This window comes from Archocentrus centrarchus, chromosome 4 (genome assembly GCF_007364275.1).
Source record: "Archocentrus centrarchus isolate MPI-CPG fArcCen1 chromosome 4, fArcCen1, whole genome shotgun sequence".
Lineage (NCBI taxonomy): Eukaryota > Metazoa > Chordata > Actinopteri > Cichliformes > Cichlidae > Archocentrus > Archocentrus centrarchus.
Window position 1 is genome coordinate 4382844 of NC_044349.1, and position 21346 is coordinate 4404189.

At 40.7% G+C, this 21346-nt stretch overlaps 1 protein-coding gene across 1 annotated transcript in view; it reads right to left on the reverse strand.

Moving 5' to 3' along the window:
* Positions 1–394: 394 nt before the first annotated feature.
* Positions 395–21346, reverse strand: part of adcy1a (adenylate cyclase 1a) — a 53641-nt gene continuing 32689 nt past the window's right edge. The window contains 13 exon segments of the mRNA XM_030727801.1: positions 395–1300; positions 4127–4251; positions 6539–6653; positions 7099–7197; positions 8781–8927; positions 12496–12612; positions 13042–13168; positions 13589–13863; positions 17480–17569; positions 17963–18047; positions 18197–18252; positions 18254–18295; positions 20528–20722. Of these exon segments, the coding sequence (XP_030583661.1) occupies positions 968–1300; positions 4127–4251; positions 6539–6653; positions 7099–7197; positions 8781–8927; positions 12496–12612; positions 13042–13168; positions 13589–13863; positions 17480–17569; positions 17963–18047; positions 18197–18252; positions 18254–18295; positions 20528–20722 (1806 nt within the window). The 3' untranslated portion in view covers positions 395–967.

Here is a 21346-nt window from a genome sequence, read left to right on the forward strand (position 1 = left end):
TATTGCTACACTTTAACAAGGAAGAATCTGGAAGTCAAGCATCACAGGGAAACAGACAGCACACGTGACTGAAATGCAGCAGTGGCATCATGCACTTAAAGACGCCGAGCAGCTCGGCTCACTGAATCAAGAGTTTGCCTCGTGTACGAGGGGTTCACCAAAGGGGCAAAAATGGACCGTGCGGCATCGAAACGATCGGAAACGATCGAAGGCAACGCCCTGTTGCGTTTTGGCAAGTTTGCGTCATGAGCCGCCATCTACAATTATACATTTGGCTTCATCCACTTTAAAAACAGTTGCGTCTAGGACAACGATGTCCCAACAATGAATTTATCTGATAAACTAATCAATAAAGGATCTAAAAGGCAACAAAAATGGCAAAAAAATCCCCAAAACAAACTCATTGTGAGGAGTGGTCGCTAAGGCAGCAGCACTGTTTTGGTTTTATAGGGAGAAAAAAGGGTTAGCTTAAGTTGTTAGACGAATTTCCGGACACAGTTGCTGTGACAGGCCTGTGTGCTACAATTTCAATTGTGCATTGCAATGTGTTTTTTTTTGTTTGTTTGTTTTTATGCTTATTTAATTTTTTTGTAGTTGTCGATACAGTTTTTGGCAGTCGGCTCTGAAATCCTGGAGACATCCTTGGCCTTTGATTGATGACAGAGCAACGTGGCTAAAGCATCCTGTATCCTGTTCTTGACATCCCACCGTGTGAAACAACAAACAGGGCTCGAATGTGGAGGGACAGTCTGATTGAGGACGCCTCAGGCTCCAGGGTTCAGGCCTGCGTCTGGGCCTCCCATTGGATGATCAGTGTCTCAGCCTGCCTGCCTTCCACAGACAGAAGAAGAGTGGAGAACAGCCTTTCCTCTTTAAATAGGCTTTCTCTGCTACAGCCATCTGTGTTATGTACCCACCTCCACTCTTACATTCTTATTTTTCATATTCACGATGGAGACAGTGCCCTTTACACCACTGCTGTGGGAACAGAGGGCAGGTACCTGGTGGTGCTGGTGGATGTGGTCGGTTTAGCCACACTCGGGCTTGGGGTCCTGATAGAAGCGTAGGTGGTCACCGTCGGGGCGGGGCTCAGCCTAGTGCACACACTGCCGTGGGCGAATGTGCTCGCCCGGCGTTCTCCATTGCCAGGCTGCTGCTGCTGGGTTTGAGATGGTCTGCTGCTTTGTTTGCGCCCCTCCAGGAGGTACGTAAGCATCTGACCTTTGCCTTTCACACTGACCTGGCCACGGCACACAAAGTTGTAGTAGTCGGTGATGAGGCGATAGACGTCCTCTGTAACCTGGAGGGGACACGCAGAAGCCAAATCCTTAACCATAACACACCTGCGTGACAAAAATTAAGAAATTGCCAACAAAAACAAGTACAACACACAAGGGATTTGCAAACACTTATAGCAACAACAATTTACGAAAAGAAAAGACAAATCAGAGTATTACACTGGCAAATAATTACACATGCTGAGCACCCAAACACTAAAAGAAATGAGGACTGATAAAAGTGCATCTTACTGGAGGAGGAACTTTTTTAGGCTTTAGGAATTGTAGCCAGTAACTTCTGCCTCCTAAGTATACTTAAGTGCTTGACTATGTATTATAATTAGAGTTAGTTTGGTTTTTGTACTTGCTTAAATAATACACTGTACTATATGGACACAAATGCTGGGCCACCTACACATTACACCTGTGGGAGCTGCTCAGTCATAAAGCTCCCAGTACACAGTTTTTGAGCAAAGGTTAATGCCAGAGGAGGTTTGGAGGATACTGAGCCAGCAGCACAGTGTTGGTGACTTTTACACACCGTGCACCTCAGCACTCAGCGACCAAGCTCTCTAACTTTACGTGGGCTGCCACTTCATGGCTGAGTTCTGTGGTTCTCAGATGCTTCCACATTGCAGTAACAGCATTTACAGCTGATTGTGGAGCATCTAGAATGGAGGAAATCTCACAAACTGACTTGTTGCAGCGGTGGCCTCTTATTACAGTACTGTGCTCAAATTCAGTGAGCTCTTTGAAATGACCCATTTTTTGACAAATGTTTATAAAGGCAGACTGCATGGTTAGGTGCTTTATTTTCGACACCTGAGGCTGAAAACACCTGAATTTAAATTTTAACAGGTAATATTTTTGCACATAGTGTAGTGGCACCACGCAAGCTTGTTGAATGACCTCTTTTTAGCGCCAAAGAAACAGGAGGGGTACTTCCCAAAGTCTGACCTGCGCAGGCTCATCCGCTCCAAAGTCAGTGATACTAATTATGGGACTGCTGCAGAAGCACTAAACTACTGTTAGCCAATTACCTAACTTGAGTTTGAGCTGCAGTAACTAATGTGGGTTTTTTTCATTAACAAATTAACTTAATTTAGCATGTAGTTGTAGAAGGCTATCAGTAAAATTCAGCTGAAGGGAAACAGAGACCTGAATAAGCCTAAATGTAAGTAGTTTGCTGGATATCTCTGCCCTTTTAAAAGTTCCTCAAATTCTCTCTCGGAATGCAACTTCAGTTGTTATACTTCCAAAATCAGGCCATTTCATTTACAATGCAACTTATTAAATTTTGACAAGCACTGGGAGAAAAACCAAACAGAAAAACAAATTTCCTACTAAACGAACAAGGGAAAAAAAAAACATGAAAATATGGCAAGTCCATCAAAGTAGGTTTACAAGTAATGAAAAACCTTTATTTTATTAGGTTAGAGTCATTCAAAAATAAAGTGATGCACTGACGCCTTCCTCAAGGTGCAAGAAAAGCCTTTTATTACTTTTCCAAACCTACGTTAAGTTGAAAAATATTTCAAACAGATTAAAAAAAAAAAATCAGCTTAAAATCTCCTATAAACTCTGGACAGTCAGAAATGAAGGGTGATCTTACTGTCACCTATAGACAGCTGGAGCTGTATGTTTTTGCTTTTACACACGAGAAAAAGGAGAGAAAACTGAGTGAAATCACTCCTGGTAATTTCTGAAAATACGTTACACTGATTCCAGCTATCAGTTGCTTTCCTCCACCTACCATTCATTGTTATAGGCAAACATTTGTGGCTTTACAAAACCAGTGACTGCATCCACACAAATAATATGCGGCAAATGGTGTGAACACAACATTAGCTATACTACAAGTTTCCAAAAGCAGACCTACCCAGTTGATACAGGAGTTTATCATAAAAAAAAAAAACTCCTTAAAAAAAAAAGATTCTGGTGAAGTCATTTACATATAAAAGAGAAGTGGGCCAAGAACAGAATCCTGTCGGATTCCTGCGTTGATCACTAAAAACATGCTTTTTTCCCCCTAATTTGTAATTAGACGGTGCTCATTCATGGTTAGAACAGCTCTGAGTTTCAGCAGAAAAGACTAAACAGAGAAAGAAATAAAGCAGCAGTTTAGCAGCGAGCTAGAGAACAAATGATGTAGTCAAGTGGTGTAAGTGAGAACAGAGCAGCAAAGTAACCTGTTGTTTTCTGATTGCTTCACAGCGGTTATGTTTTCTAGCACAGAATAAACACGCCCACACCTTCACAAAAAATCGGGACGGCGTAGTGTTGCTGGACTTTGTGTGCATGCAGCCAAAGCACATGCTTCACTGACGGAGAGCAAAAGAGGCAGCGGTGCGTCCTGGTTGCTACATTCAAAGCCCCATCCTGTGCTGTTATTAGCTGTAGGCAAGACACTCACTGCCAAACGGCTGCAGCCCAGAAAAGCAAAACAAAAAAAACATGCAGAGGGCACGGTCTCTACAGGTAGATACACAACCACACCCTTGTGGTGGGTTTTAAGTGATGACTGAGGGAGATATGTTATGAGTCTATGCAGTGCTTTCAAGGAAAATCCTTTATATTTAGATAAGTCCAGCGAAAACGACCCCACCCAGCAAATAGTCACCCAAAACCCACATCTAGTTCAAATAGCGCTGTAAATACCTTATCTGGACACCTTCTGTCTGTCTTCTGCTCTTTTGTTACATGTGTGACTATATTATTGGCCTCTGTCGCATTTGTTGTCATAATACAGTGGTTAAGCTGCAGTGAGATTTGTACATTGTTACATTTGGGAATAGAAAGAAGAAGAAAGGGATACAGAGGAGACATACGTGTTAACTGAAGAGCTGTACCTGGATCTTTCCTTGTACTCCAGTACTGTCCATCCTGCTGGCTACATTCACTGTGTTTCCCCAGATGTCATACTGTGGCCTCCGGGCTCCAATCACTCCTGCCACCACTGGGCCCACATTGATACCTGGTGTGAACATTAACAAAGCATGTGATGCCTAGGTCATTTTTTAGTGGAAAATATCCAGATTTTTTTTTTTTACATTTTCTTTTTCTTTTAACATAACACTGACTGGATACACACTGCACACCTAATAATAAGATCTTTTTTATGACTGGCATTTCAAACAGGTCTAAGGTCAGGTCTTATATTTTTACTCTACTTCTAGTGTAACAAAGAAGATTATCATTACTATATACAGTATAATTGATCAGTGTAATGTGCTGCTGAGCTAAATAACAGACTCCCTCTGGTGTGCTTATTGACTCTGTGGAGTATGGACTATTTGTGCCGTTCATGCCTCTCCTGGAACCACAAACTTTAGTGTTGTGATTGCATCACCGGGTGTTAGTTAGCGCTCCTCGAACACTCAAACCAGACCTGTGCATGCATACCGACAGGATTCAGTTCAGTAACATGAACAGACAAAATTACAAAATCGGTTTATCTTCTTCATAAATTTTATACTGGAGTATATTTCTGAGAGACCATCTTCTCCACATCCGTGTGAAAGTCACTCTGTCTGACATGTTACAGTTTTTCTCTGCTTAGGCTCATTTCTTGACTGGCTTTGAAAGCTTTCAAAAGAATATGTGAAATCCTGTAAAAACATTTTCTTACTTGTGCACATCAGAAAGAACATTTCAGATTGTTTGATAACATTTTCAAATATTTCAGGAAATGACGGCAAATAAATAAGGACACCTGCCTACAGTTTGAACAAATATTGCTGTATAGGACTTTGCGAGTAAAACAGATGAGCTAAATAGCCTAAATTTCTAAAACATGTTACCATGTTTTCATTATGTAAATCACTGCATGCAGGAAAGTCCATCTAACTGTCAAAATCTACCAAGCCCACAGGTTTAAGTCACTATGAGTACTGTAAAACATGTCTACAGAGGCTGAGTGCAACAGAGTTACAGTCGTTTATGAAGATGGAGGAGCTGCTCAGAAAAACATCTTCCAAGCAGAACAATATGCTGCTGGAGTAAGACGAAAAGGAGTATGTGTATATGTGAATGTGCAGCAGTGCTGCAAGCCAAAGACATCAGTCCAGAGGATGTCTGTCTCACACACAGTGGTTCTTTCCCAGTTACACTGCAGAGGAGCGTATTAAGTATGAGGCTGATGAGATTCTGAGGTAATTAGGGACTGAAGTGACTCTCAGCTCTGGTTTGTTACTGTAACATATTATTGCACATAGTAAGCCAGTGTTTTGTTCCATGCTGGATGTTTTCTTCTTCTTCTCTTACTATAACTGTAGTTCACTGTTTTCTCTGACTATTAGAACTAAATTCAAGCAGATGACAGTGCTGTTTGTTTGCAAAGTCGAGTGTAAATCCTACTGCTCTTAATGTTAATATCTGAAGAGTACTGAGTGCTGTGATATATTATATAGGTTACACTTTACACGATACACTTTCCGTCTCATAGAAAACATGTAGCACAAGAATGTTGGGAAATTAGACAATAGCAAACACACATCTAAAGTCCACTGTCATTTTGACAAAGTATCTAAACATTCGGACCACCTTTCTTTATATAATGTCAAAAGAACGTTTATACCTCCTGTAATTTCACATTTTAACTCATATGCAAAGAAATATGTTAACCCAACAGGGACCAAAGGGATTATTTTATCTACCAATTCGATATAATGTTAATCCTGTTCAAATGGAGCTTTAGTGGCGTGTTTAGGATATTAGGATGACTGTACCTAAAATGGAAAAAAAAAAAAAAGAAATTGCAATAGTATTTTCATTTCTAAAACTATGATGCCATGTTTGCAAGACAAGGGTATTGCATCATCTCTACAGCTAGTCACCAATGACTTCAGTGAGCATATCGAGGTTCTAACTTTGTTTTCTTTCATTACTGGAAATCCAGAATTGCGCAAATGACCACAAGTTGCATTTCTGCAATGAGAGTCCAGCCAAGCGCACAAACACAGGCACTTTTTACACATGGAGCCCCACAGGCTGCAGACAGGATGGCACTGTGTACACCAGGTTACACTGGGATTAAACAAGGGCTCTAGGCGCAAGCTCCCCACAGGATACCCAATACAATGGAACCCAGAGCTTCAGCTCTCGCTGTGACGAGCTTCCTGCAGGGAACGCTCTTTCTGTGATGCATTTCCTCCCAAGCTTACCGGCAATGAGTGTCCACGGTGTCCAATGCAATAAGTCAGAAGCTTTGACATCCATGTTTATATAGGCCATAGAGTGTGTATGTGCATCTCTTCACTCACCTACTCTCAGGACAAAGTCGTTATAGGACTGGTAGTTGATAGCATCCAGGACATCGAACATCTCGATGGCAAAATCTGACACGGTGCATAAATGTGAAGTGATGGACCTTTTTGACTAGAAGTCAGAAAAAAAGCACATATGTGACACATTAATGCAGAAATACATCTGACATAGAAACCAATATTAGCCTCCATTTGTGTTTCCCTGATGCGATTACATACATATGTATCTGCAAGAGCCACAAAGCCCCAGGGTTTCCCAAAACAAAACCGGTGAAGTTTGGGTAAAGTTGTGCATAAGTTGCATAAGGGGCCCTTTTGTTTGTCAGCTTTGTGTGGTTTAAAGGCACTTTATAAATGCCGAATATGCTGACGCCACAGATGTCAGTAATCCCCCACAGAGGATTTTGTGGAGTGAAATGTGGCAGTGTTTAAATTATAAACACCCGGTGAACACGTACTAGGAAATGCTAGGCCTCTCAACAGTGCACTGGACATTCTGAGTAGTTCTGAAGTGCAAAAACCTGATTCAGGGGGTAAATATAATCAGTGAAGTCTACCTTGGAAGCAGTTGTAGGAACCAGCCCAACTGCAGCCATGTATGTACTGCCAATGGTCTTAATTTTCTCAATATCCCTGTAGCACTCTTTGTCCATCAGCTGGAAGGGAAAAAAAACAGAATGTAAGCAGGAGGAAGAGATTACTATTATTAGAAATGTCAAATCAAATTGGAGTAAATTGTCAGCTTAGGCGCCATATGCACCCACCAGCCACTTCATTAGGTATACCTTGCTAGTGTAGGGTGTACCCCATTTTTCCTTCAGAAATACCTTAGCCCTTTCTGGCATTGATTCATCAAGTTGCTGGAAACATTTCTCAGAGATTTTGTTCTCTACTAGCATGAAAGCATCATGCAGTTGCTGCTGACTGGTGAGCTGCACATTGTTAATGTGAATCTCCCGTTCCACCACATCCCAAAGTTGCTCTATTGGATTGAGATCTGGTGACTGTGGAGGCCATTTGAGCAGTGAACACACTGTCATGTTCAAGAAATGAGACGATCTGAGCTTTCTGATAAGTCACATTATCCTGCTGGAAGCAGCCATCATTAGATGGGTACACTGCGGTCATAAAGGGATGGACATGGTCAGCAGCAATACTCAGGTAGGCTGTGGCGTTTAATGCTTAGTTGGTATTAAGGGGCCCAAAGGTGCCAAAACAAATATACCCCCACATCATTACACCACCACAACCAACCTGATACATTACAAGGCAGGATGGCTCCAAGTTTTCAAGTTGCCAAATTCTGACCTTACTATCCAAATGTTGCAACAGAAATTGAGACTCATCATACAGGGAAATGTTTTCCAGTCTTCTGCTGTCCAGTTTTGGTGAACCCATGCAAATTGTAGCCTCAGGTTCCCATTGCTAGCTAGCAGGAGTGGCACCCGGTGTGGCCTTCTGCTTTAAGGTTCAACATGTTGTGCATTCAGAGATGCTCTTCTGCATACCTTGCAGTCAGTGACTGAGTCATTGTTGCCTTTTTTTCTGCTTGAAGCAGTCTGGCTCTGACATCAACAAGACATTTCCACCCAGAGAACTGCGGCTCACTGGATATTTTCTCTTCTTCAAACCAACCTCTGTAAACTCCAGAGATGGTTGTGCAGGAAAAGTAGATCAGCAGTTTCTGAAATACTCAGGCCAGTCTGTCTGGCACCAACAAATACACCATGTCTAAAATGACTTAAATCACCTTTCTTCCCCATTCTGATGCTTCGTTTGAACTTCAGTAGGTTGTCTTGACAATGTCTGAACACCTAAATGACTGAGTTGCTGCCACATGACTGGCTGATTAGATATTTGCATTTAACAACCAGTTAAACAGGTGTACCTAATGAAGTGGTGAGTGTGAGTGTATAAGTTCTTCTGGCAAACAAATCTGAATGCAACCTAAAATGGAGTCTTTTGGCATGGCTGAGTAAAGGAATGCTTTGTGCTGCTGATTATAGATTCAAGTTGGCCAAAAATCATCTGTAAGTAATTCCTTATTTTGACAAACTTTCCCAGCCGCCACATTGCTTTTTATATTCCATCAATAAACAGTATTTTTTAAACCCGCGGTCATGGCCACAGCATCATTGCTGCCCAACAGATTCACTAAAGGCAAAGTAAGCAGACATGAAAAACATATAAAATACTAAAGATTTATGGATGGACTGATGGAACAAACTATTTTAGTCACCTCATCAAAGTCAGCGATGATCTCATTGAGCAGCCTCAGACACTCAACTCCCATGTTGTTCCCATCGAGCTCGATGTAGAAGTCATTGAAGTTGGCGATAGAGGCGAACAACACTCCAACCTGAGCGTATGACTGGTAGTAGAGGTCCTGCGGGGTAGAACAATCCAATAAGAGCTAGTCAACCACCCAAATTACTAAAGAAGAAGAAATGTTTGTGCATGGAAAATTGTGCTAGCTTACTGAACCTTTGAACCACTTCTCACCTTTGTCAGTATTAAGTAGCACTGACTCAGTGTCATCATGACATACCCTACAGTGAGTGTGGAATTTGGGCAGTCACAGGTGCAACTGAAACATGTTTTTTCCTCATGTCTATGGTGGTTTGTAGTCATGCACTTATTTTTGTTTTTAACCGTCTCTGTAATTTCTGCCTGTAGCTCGATGCATTGGCTTGTAAAGCAAGCTGGTTTGCTCTCCTCAGAGTGTGACAGTTCTCATCCTCTGATTAATCTTAAGAAGAACTGTGTACAGTTTTTAAAGGAAACATTTTTAGGAAGCAGTTCCAATTAAACTTCTTGGTTTATTTCCACTGTCTTAGTACAGTGTAAATAACTAACCCAGTGATTATACAATAACACTACAGTGCCATTATATTTCTTCTGCATTTATCCCCTAAATTGTCCCAAACTTTTTCACTGTGTACCACTAACCCCTGAAGAACATCCCCAAGATACGTTTTATTTTTCTTCACTGACAATAAAGTCAAACCCCACTTGTTTTCCTCTATTATAATACATGTGTTTGCATTAGTTTTTTCAAGTTTAGTTAGCAACCCTGGCAGATCAGCTGATGTCAAATCCAGCCCACATCAACTGATGGCTGATTGGTAATGCTCATATGAGGCATGCTATTTAGGCTGCCACTTTGTAACCAACTGTCAACTAGCTTCTCCATGTAATACTATTAATACTATTCCTGACAACACACAGGAAATTACAGAGGGTGGACTCAAACCTGTGCCCATGCAATAGTCTTTCGGCATATGGGTCACCTCCTCGTCCCAGTGAGCCATTTTTTATGTAAAAACAATGTGAAGTTTTAAAATGTTAACATTAAAATAAAAGTTAAAACTAAAAATAAGATAGAAATGTTATGACTTATAATTTGACCTTGAGTTGTTCAGCTGATATCTACCTGCTGATTTTCATTAAATCTAAGGATACCTAAGGTTATGTGAACGAGGTTAGCAGTGATCCTGTGTTCTCTTTGGCTTCTGAATTTGAGGACAAACTGTTCCAAAAATAGCATGTACTTAAAAATGCAGTTGCGTGTAGAAGGGGTGAAAATAGAAGTATTCGGTGCTGGGAATTCTTGCAGTAACGCGACTAAAAGTATTTAAGCCCTTTAAGCTCTGAATTTAAGACAATATTTTTAAAGCATTTTAATAGCACATGTGCATTCACAACATATTTTGTGACATGTGGTTAAATTCCCCCTTTAAAAAATGAGAATGCAGTGATCCTCAGGAGAGACACTTTGCAAAGGGGACAAAATTAAAACAGGTAACAGTGCTAGAAAATAAAGAAAAAAGCAAAGTAGCTCAGCTACTGTGAATCAGAATATTGTCCATATATTATAGCTACATAGCGACAGATGAAATCAGCATGTTTGCAGGTCAAAGCTGCAGTTGCAGATGCAAAGAAAATGTTGGTTCAATTATTATGCTGGAGCTGCACAACTTCCAGGCAGCGGAGTCCCACTGCGTTGTGTTATGAATACAGTATATGAGTGAACTTTAGCCCAGAGGAAAGAGAGGAAGCCTTTCTATACACCGTAACTCTGTGGGGTTACCAATGTGCTGGAAACATACTTCCTGACTTCCTGCTCCCTGTGTTTACGAGGCTCGGCCTCAGACTATCCCTGCACCGTCTCATGTATAGCCCCACCGATTGTTGGAGCATAAACGATTTTATCTTTTTATCATTATTAACAAATTCCACCGTCCAGTACTCTCAGAGTAGCCATAAAACTCCTCTATTGTTCTAAATGGTATTGAAGATGAAAGGGAACCTATCATGTGTTTTCATATTTACTGCCATATCCAAGTTTGAAATAATGAGGTCACATGTAAAAGCAATACATATGAGGCAAAAGCTCAGGCTTCTCTATATGCAGTTTCACACAGTTTACTCTACTGTTGGCTCTGCATGATGTCACTGAGAACGGTTACCTTCATTATAGTCATCTCAGGCACAGTGTGAGCACAGAAGCTTTACCTATTTCTTAGTCAAACCTTCTGCTTACGAAGGGCAGCCAATGAGAATTAACCTGGCTTGAGGGGAAAGGGAAGAGAGCTATAAGGCCATGTTTCAGACATAGGATGAACCTAGGCCCACTATAAAATGAATAAGGACATTTTACTCTTTGGATCATGCAGCACTACCATATAACACGTTTATGTGTCTCTGCAAACAAGCCAAGCTGCAGCTTACATTAATTTCACCTTATGATCCTGAGTTATTGTGTTGAATAATAACCAGAAAATAATTTTGGCAGAACATTAGGTCACAGTGTTGCTACTGACTGAATTTATAAGAAACTTTCTTTGGTGCCTTTTGAAGCAGCTTTAAGGAATAATCTGACAAGAAACATGGCTTGCTCTGTAGACCTTCCCTGAAATTTACTTCAGTTTTGGTGAGTGAAATTCTGGTATTTTCTTGGTGTGTTACTTAACACTAATTAGCAGGTGTTGTTATCTGTGTGTTGTACCCAACACAGACAATTAAATTTAACTTGCTAGGCAAACTTGTCAGCCTTAGCTGATAGCTTAGCACTCCACACACTTTTCTAAATGAGGTCACTTCTTGCTCCAGAAAAAACAGCATGGTGGTAGCCAAAATGTTCAAATCAAGGCTTTTAAATCCAGTTCAAAACTAATGTCTCCATCTTTTAAATACAGTCTATGATTAATATGAATACATAACCTGAATTTACTGTTACTACTTCTCAGTTTATTCCCAATGAAGAGTTATGTGCTCCCTAATTTGCAGGCTAAATATGTTTTCATCACTTCCTGTGGTGGGGGAGAGGGGCACATGGAACAGCTCACACTTCCACTTTAACACCATCACACATGGTCAGGATAACAATGCTGAACAGCTGGGATATTTTTTCCCAACAATGAGAGGTGGTCCCACATAGAATCTGCAACCTGACCCAATTTTAGCCAGCAAACCATACATCTATGTTACATAAGAATGCGCTTCACATTTGATAAAATGAAGAACTTCAGGGGGGTGGCATTAGACTTGGTTATTTGGGTTTTTAAAAGCTTATTTCATCCGATTTCCTCTTAGAGCAGAATGTCTGGAATTACTATTACTCTATTTGGTAGTTTAAAAAATAGATTTACATTAGCAGTATAAGAATACATATTAAAAATATTGATAAAATATAACAAAATGAAGAAATTCTGCATTTTATATTTTTTCCCTCATTTGTGCTTACTCTTCAGCCTTCAAATTTGCATTAACATATAGATGTTTAAAAGTCTCGACTTTTCACCTAAAAATCTTCTGAGCTGTAACTCACCCAACCTGAACCTCAGAGTTTCCTGAAACACCTCCTAGGTGTGCTTTCTGGTTTTAAAGGTGCTTATGCACTTTAGGCTGATGATCCCTGTTGGATGAGCCTGGGCATGCCTGCAGATGCTCACCATGTTCCTGGGGTTTGACATGAGGAAATGCTGAGCCACGTGAGCTGGCAGCAGGTTGAACAGGATCCTCTTGTTGTCTAGCTTCACCTTTTCCATGTCGTCTCTTTCCTCCTCCGCCTGGATGTCATCAGCAGTCACGCAACGCGCACACACACACACACACACACACACACACACACACACACACACACACACACACACACACACACACACACACACGGAGGAGAACCAGATCTTTTAAAAAGTGAGACTGATCCTGTGCATTCTTGGTACTATGAAGGTTTACTGTGGCTTAAAGCCAGAGGAGAGGAGATGTAATTGCTGGTCCTTATCACTAGAGGGAGATAATGATTTGCAGACAAGACAAACATGCATCATCATTCCCAAAATAGAAACAGCCAGGCTTTGATGATCCACTGAGACAACACAAGACTCAGCATATACACTAAAGAGAGAAAAAAAATAAGCATTACAATAATCAATTCCTGACTAAACCTGAATGCTAGAAACAGTAACAGGTTGTTAAATGTAGCAATATCCACACACCTGAGTTGCCCAGAGATAGTCAAGTCGCAGTTTAAGGTCCAGTTGTCTTGAATGAAGAGCCAGAGCTCCAGAAAACAGCAGCACTGCCAAAACAGGGTCATAACCTCGTGTGTGGAGAAAGCCACCACTGGAAGATGCAGACATGGAAACACTGTTTTTTATCTTTAATTATTTCTGTTATGAAGAGAAGAACTAACAAAAACACAAATTTATGTATACATGCTAGTGAAGGCAGAGGAAAATCCTCCAACTAGATTGAACTGGAAATGATTTTGCACCTAATTTGTATGGACATCATTTAAAAAAAAAAAAAAGAATCTTAAATAAATGATTGATCAATCTGCTAATTATTTTCTTCCTCTTCACGTATATACTCGTGCTTAATTTAAATTTTACATTTTGTTTGCAAAGTCAAACTGTCAATCAGGAAACTGCTGTACAGTGAAACATATAATAAGATATATGAGAAAAAAAATGTATGTATATATATATATATATATATATATATATATATATATATATATATAATTTTTTTCAACAATCTTACCCCACAGCTTGGCGGTAACCACTGGTCTCCATGACAACTGTGTAGGCGACAGAGAGTAGGAAGAGGAGGAGGATCTTGGGGAGCGAGGAGACTCGGATGTAAGGGACCACGGTGAGGGTGCCGGCCACACAGGATAGTAAGGCGTAGGCCATGTTCGGACAAGCCCGCTCCATTGCTGTGGTGTTAGCAGATCTAACTGCGAGATTATCTGCAGGGATGTTCTCCATAGAGCGGTTGGAGTTTGTCCCAACTTTACCCCAGGGAACACAACCCACCTAGAAGAAAATTACCTTGATAATTTATCTTCAAAACTCCATAAATATTTAATAAAAAATATGAAGTTACAAGAGGATATATTAACCAGTTATACACAAGTGTTGTGGTTAACATTGATATCACTTATCACTGATAAAACCCGATCGGGCTAAGGTTAGAAAACTGAATACACAATTTAGCAATCTATGCACCTGATTTATTGTTCCATTCTCAGCTAAATATTTTACAACATGACTTCTGGGGTACAGTTCCAACCTTATAGCCTTGTCTGCTCTAAACAGTAATGGAGAACTCTCTCAGCTGTGGTGGCAAAGACTGACCTGTCTGTCATATTGTCTGTGTTGCAGAGCAAGACAGCATGTGCGCATTTATGTGAGTCTTTGGAGTGCACACCTGCGCATCATGGAGACTGGAGAGCACACAGTCTGTGGTTCTGTACAGATTCTGCACAGTCCATAAACTGTTTGCTGATCAAGCTGAATGTTCACAGCATGACAAAATGACCCTAGTGGCTCAATAATGTATTAGTTTATATAGCTGCTTAACAAGCAAAAGATCTCCAGTTTGATCCCAGGAGGAGGTATAAATCCATTTGGGGTTGCATCAGGAAAGATATGGTATAAAAAAGTGGTGTATATTTGTAATATTTGGAGCTATCTCCTGTGGCAGCCGCTTGTGTGTAAGGTAGTAGCTGAACGTAGCATTTTTCTTCTTCTGCCATGCTAAGCTAGCTATGCTGTAGTCACGGTAATGGCTCTCAGCTGTGGCTTTGTGCTAATTAGTGTGCTTGCAATGAAAATTCAAACATGCTGACATTTAGCATTAATAGGTTTTGGCCCTGCGATGGACTGGGGAAACTGTCTGGGGTGTATCCCGCCTCACCCTATGATAGCTGGGATGGGCCCCATCTCTCCTACAACCCTGAATCGGATAAGCAGAAGCAAAATGGATGAATGGATAGATAAGTGTCACTCAAGCTTAGCTTATTAGCATGCTAGAGAAACTTAAAAAGTTATGATATTGTTGGTGATCCCTCTGATTGTCATCTCTCACCTCTAAAGGCCTTTACACACTGGACGTGTTGCGTAAAAATTACACAAAATTCAGAATCTTTTGGATGCAAACGTGTCATGTAAACTACATACACACCAGACGCATTGTGTTTTTGCAAATAAATCATCCTCATAAAACACACTGTGGAAAAAATACAGTCGACATCAAGCAATGATGTAATGCGGTCCTGATGTTTCTAAACAACAGAAGGAAGAAACAGACTCTGGGTTCATTCAACTCATGAGAAAGCAGCAGCAGGGAGAGTTTTGTGGTTTGATTCCGGAGTTGAAGCTGCATCACTGCCGCTTTCACGCATATTTCAGGATGTCAGTGGGGCAGATTGAGCTCTTGTTGACAGAGTTGGGATCACATCTGAGGAGGCAGAGAAATAATTTCAGACAGCTGACTGACCCGCAGCAGATGTAGCTGTGTGTTTGTGGAAAAACTGTATATTACTGTTCCCACATCACTGTATATTCAGTACATCGGTGCACGTTTTGAGCTGTGAGCTCACATGTTGCTAAATGCAGAGCTCTGATTGGTCAGATCAGTTTGCTCGCTTGCAAAAGTCAGAAAAACTGAACTTGATCAGAAAAAATAAATGCTGTAAACTCGTCCTGTGAAATGACGCGGTCGGTGCGAACGGCTGCATTAAGAACGGGCGAGTCCAAAAAATATTTTTAATGCACATTCACGTGAAATTTTTGCGTCCGGTGTGTAACGGCCTTAGCTCTCCAAAAATCTAATGATATACCAGTGAGCACAAACTGTATCCCATTTTGTGTTAATGCTAGTTAGCGAAAATTAGCATGGTAACACACCAAAGGCAGGATGCATGATATAAAGAGTATAAACAATGAGTACACCAGTTAAACATTAGCATAAAAGCATGTTAGCATACTAACAATAGCATTTAGCTCAAAGCTGCACTGTGCCTGTGGGAGTTTGGGGCATAGACATATATACCTAGACGCCACGTCGCTGCCATATTGGAGGTGGCAAAAGCAGCCAACGTAGCGAGAGAGATGCTGCACTCTGGTTCGAACCATTTTACAGTCAAAGCGGGATCACATGGGATTACCTTTCACAGGTAAGACTGAGGAATTGTTTTTGATCGTATTTGGCCATTCTAACATTTTGAAAACAAAATTACTTTTTTGTGCCTAACAGTTTCCCAGTGTATATTAGTGCACATTTGAATGTGTGCATGAACACATTAACTTAAATAACTTTGTAGAAAGGCGCTTTATAAAGATCGGTCCATTCACTTGTATTAGTTCACAGCGCAGCTTTGCCTCCTCCAATATGGTGGACACGCAGTTATGTAACATCAGCGGGCCAACCCAGTCAAAAAGGCGTCTACATTTATATGTCTATGGTTCGGGGAGCCTTACAAAGCTGCTTGCACTTCTGAATACTTAAGTTTCCTCAAAGCAGTGCTCTAGACTCAAACATTTGCAAGCATGGCTCTGGACTTTGTTACAAATTTGTTACAACTATCAACAAACACAAATTATGCTTACTTACTGGCTTGATGGTGACAGATGAAAAGTTAGCATTGTCACTGTGAACGCAGAGCCAGTAGCATGACTAGAGGCTTAGTCTTGCATCTAAAATATTATTTAAAATTCACTTTCATAGGTTTTTGGCTTTGTATATTTTACAATACAACCTGATCTGATTAGGCTCTGATTCATCTTTGATATTTTGTAATCTTAATAAAAACACACATACAATTACAAATCATGAAAATCACTAAAAGCTATAGATGGCAGGTCTAACCCTTCACTGAGTCCCAGCTGCAAAACCTTTGCTGTTTTTTACACACACACACACACACACACACATTTGAGTCTGACCAACTTCTAAAGCTAAAGCTGACACCACCTGATTTGTGTTTAAAATATTTTAATGGATATTTTACACTTGAACAAGTACTGTTTTATTCTTCTGAGACTCTGCAGCACCATCTGTTCAGCTGTGATATATTATTCTGCCAACTCATGTACTGCAGAGACTTGTAAACAGTGTACTGGATCAGAACTGAAATGATGACACAGTTTCTAACACCTTTCGCTCAAGATTACTATTCTATGTCCACTGATAGTGATTGATTTTGGACACATCCCATGACATCAAAGCAAAACCACCATCTAAAGAACACATGAGTTCATTTATTTTTCTTTTTTTCAGCTAATATTTTTATGATTTTATTCTTTATTGTTTTATGAGTGTAAAGTAATGAAAAGTAAAAAATGAAAATGCGCTCCATAAATGACCTGAAAGCAGTTATCATCCATCCATGCATCCATCCATTTTCTTCCACTTATCCAGGGTCGGGTCACAGGGGCAGCAGCCTAAGCAGAGAAGCCCAGACCTCCCTCTTCCCAGCCACCTCTACCAGCTCATCCGGGGGGACCCCAAGGTGTTCCCAGGCCAGCCGAGAGATATAATCTCTCCAGCATGTCCTGGATCTGCTCCTGGCTGGGTCTGGCTCCTTTCGATTAACAGTTATTATATACATGATACAATTTATGTAAAGGATCCAACGTACACACTTACCACACAGGCCTGGGTAACAGAGTAGGTGAGCAGAACGAGGAAGACACACAACACTGTTCGGATCTGAATGGTGAGGCAGCCCGGTTGGCACTAAAGCCAGAGGAGAGGGAACGGAAGGGGTGGGGGTGGAAAATAGAACGAGTGAGTAAATGAAGCACCTGTTTATCTACTTTAAATGCATTTTGGACACATCATTAGCCAGGACTGGGAATGAAATGAGTGCATTTTGTAGTGCGGCTCATTATGTGCAGGTCTATTAGAGGAGACACTTAAAGGGTATGATGATAGTTCAATGTAGCATGATACCACACTGTCATATAGAAGTTATCCATTCAATGTCACTATGCAAAAATCATAGTGATTCAATGTGAAGCTGAGCCACTAAGAGGCTCAAAACATGCAACTAAAACCAATGACAAAGAGAGGATTCAGAGTGCAGTCTTCATACACGTGAGGCTGCTGGGTGAGGTCTGTAAGTCTTACCTGAACACTGGTGAGATGAAGGTACATGACACAGGCCACATGGAAACACACACACAGCACCAGCAGCAGCAGCACCAGCATACCCCTGAGAGCCAAAGAGACAACAGAAGGAGAAGGGCTTTCCCAGTTTCCACTGACTGCAGTGAAAAACACCTTCCTGTCTAATTGTTCCACTAAACCCTAGCAAGACTGATCCAGTTACGTTACATGAATGGACAAACTGTGTCTACGTACTGTGGGATCATTAGCAGATAGATAAGGCCAAACAGGGCAGCGAGGATCAGTGAAAGAAACCACGGCGCTGATGAACTGGTCATCGTATATCTGGTGATACTAAAAAAAAAGAGCAAACATAGACTTAAAATGTAAATATAACCAGAAGCACTAAGCATCCATCCATGTGTCCAATGTAAAACTGCTCCAGGTCCATTCAGAGGAGGGTTAGTTTACCACTGACAATCCTTTTTCATGTCATGCCAGAGCATGCTGCTAAAGGGTGTAGGAGAAGTACTGTATATAGGGCTCATTTGAAGACAACTGTATGGTCATTTCAATATTATTAGAAACTGACAAGGTACAAATATTAATATGATTATTATAAAGTTTAACGGTGCTGCTGTTGGTTTGTATGCCATAAAAGTATAATTCAAAGAGTCTCTGGAAGATATTTTAAAATAGCCCAACTGAAAATCTATTCAAAGGTATTTATACTTTTTCTGTCATCGTCTTTTTAATTATGATGTTTTTTTGCCATAATTCTTAGTTTTATTCCCTTTGTGGTTTTGAATGTTGGTTCCTTTGTTTCAGTACAGTCTGTAATTCCCATTGATTGAATATGAAAGATGGATGTAGCCAACATGACATCACACATTAGTTAGCAGCGTCTTTGCGATGTTTTGTTTGTCATCATCTTGGAGCCCGGAAGCCACAGGTGATAAGCGAGGAGTGATTCTTTAATCTGAGAAACTAAGGGATGCTGCACATGGTTAATCACACAGTAAAGCATACCTTGATTTGATCTCAATTTGATCAGAATTCATAAAACAAACCTGATGGTTTCAATATGATTTGAAACTAGTGAGTGAGCACCTAATCTCACCCGAAAAGTCTTTACTGAGGAGAGCAGTGGGACAGATTTCTATACGATCAGATTTCTTTTTGAAACCAGAGGAGTCGCCCCCTGCTGGCCTTTAGAAAGAATGCAGGATTAAGGCACTTCCACAGACCTGGACACTACACTTAGCTTTTATTTAGTATTCACCTTGTCTTTACTGTTTGTCTGTGAGTTCAATCTTTTTCCTTCTTTCAATCTACTTCCTGCTTTATTTTGAAAAATGGTTTCTGATGTGGCTTTCTGTGTTCTCACCATCCCCCTTTGCCCGCCCTGCTTATTGTCCTGATTTAGTTCACCTGTGCCTTATTATCCCTCTCCCTCTTGTGTGCATTTATTTTGCGTGTTCTCCCTCAGTATTTGTCATTATCACAACACACTGTTATTTAAAAAACTAATCCCTAGACTTGTGCTCTCAGCATATTTCCAGAGTTTGGTTTCCTTCTACCCTATCTGGATTTTTGGACATATTTTGAACTACAGACATCCTGCCTCATATCTGCAACGCCTTCTGTTTACCCTTTGAAAATACAGAATTTGATTTTTCCATCTCCTACGGTGTCTGCAGTTGGATCCTCACATGATTATAACCTCAACAAGTGAGAGCCATAAGCCATTTACGATCACAGCCATTTACTATAAAAATAATTTTTTTTTTACAGAATATAGCATGCCACCATTGTGTTTATTAAATTGTGAAGGAGGCTTTTTGGAATAATTTTTGTGTTTAAATGGTCTCATGTTTGTACCAATAAAAGTTCACTTATCTTTCGCAGAAAAAAGGAAAGGTGATGTGTACATTTGTAAAACAAGGATGTGTCCTGAACGCAGCCAACACACTGAAAGAAATCTTGTTATGCAGGAATAAAAAAAAAAAACCTCATTATACTCATTTGTGTCTTCTGTATTTAACACCCCCCCCCCCTCAAGGATCAGGCATCTAAAACATGTTAAACATGATACACAGTTAATTAAGTTTTTACTTTGCACAGGTTTTATTTCTTCTGAAACAAGTTTGGATGTCTAGATTGCAGACACTGACACGCACTTACACATACACACGCACCCATCTCTGTTCTGTGTCTCTTTTATGGCTACCCACGCACACACGGGAGAAAGATATCACGTGTGCCGCTCAGACGTTCCCAAATCATTATCTGCACCCCCTCCTGAGAGGGTGGGTGGATTCCTCTTACACGCACACACACACACACACACACACACGCACGCACACACACATCATAGACAACAGGCGTGGGAGAGAGGGAAAAGGGGAGAAAGAGAATTAGAGATTGTATAGGGAGCGTATGTGTGAGAACAAGACAGAAGGGAGGGAGAACAGTCACGAAGCATGTTGTATCTTGTGTGTGTAATGAGCAAAGTATATATTTATTAAATTTGTTGAAAAAGTTACTATTTTCTCTGCCAGATGTTCAGTGCTCGTGCGTCCTCACCCTGCGCTCCCTGTCTCTGCTCCTGTAGAACAGGGTGATGTAGTTGAGGTCTGATGTCTCGGACTCGGTCTGCCGGGCTTCAATGAGCCGCCCAATGTAGCGGTTGACTCGCGTTCCTGGCGAGTGCTGCACGGCAGTGGCTGAGAAAGACGTGCGATTCCTCAGCTTCTCTGATGCGGTACGCAAGGCTCGCCGCTGTCAAACAGCAAAGAAGACAACACAATCAGAGGCCTGCCTTATGCTTTAAGGCTGACTGGCTCCCAGCTGATGTGGTGAGGCATACAAATGAAGAGTTTTGTGAGCTCAGCATTTACACAGCTCCTGAGCACAGGAGAATTTGATTTAACTCTATAAAAAAAAGACAAAAAGGTCTGCAGACATGCTTGTCTGAATATCCGAGGATAGGATACCCATTACGTACCAGTAAACGACCCCACCAATAGCAGCTCAAAAGGGTTTTACACAAAAGCCAACAGACACAGAGATGTGCACATGCACGTTATGTGTACACAAATACATATAAATTCATAAATGCAAAGAATGGTGAAATCTAAATTCAGGTGACCAAAGTTTGGAAAAAACATAATGAAAAAGATTTATTATGAAATGAATAAATCTGTGGTGTTATGCAAAGGGGTCCAAACCCAATCAATCAAAACTACAGAACCTTAAATATTTTTTTTTTATAATTGAGAAGTTTGTTGTACAGCCTGGAAACTCTTAACTAACTACAAGTTATATGTAAGAAATTAAGATGTTATTTTAATGTGTAAAATAACATCTGAGCTGACCCTAATTAGAATGAGTACTTTACTTCTG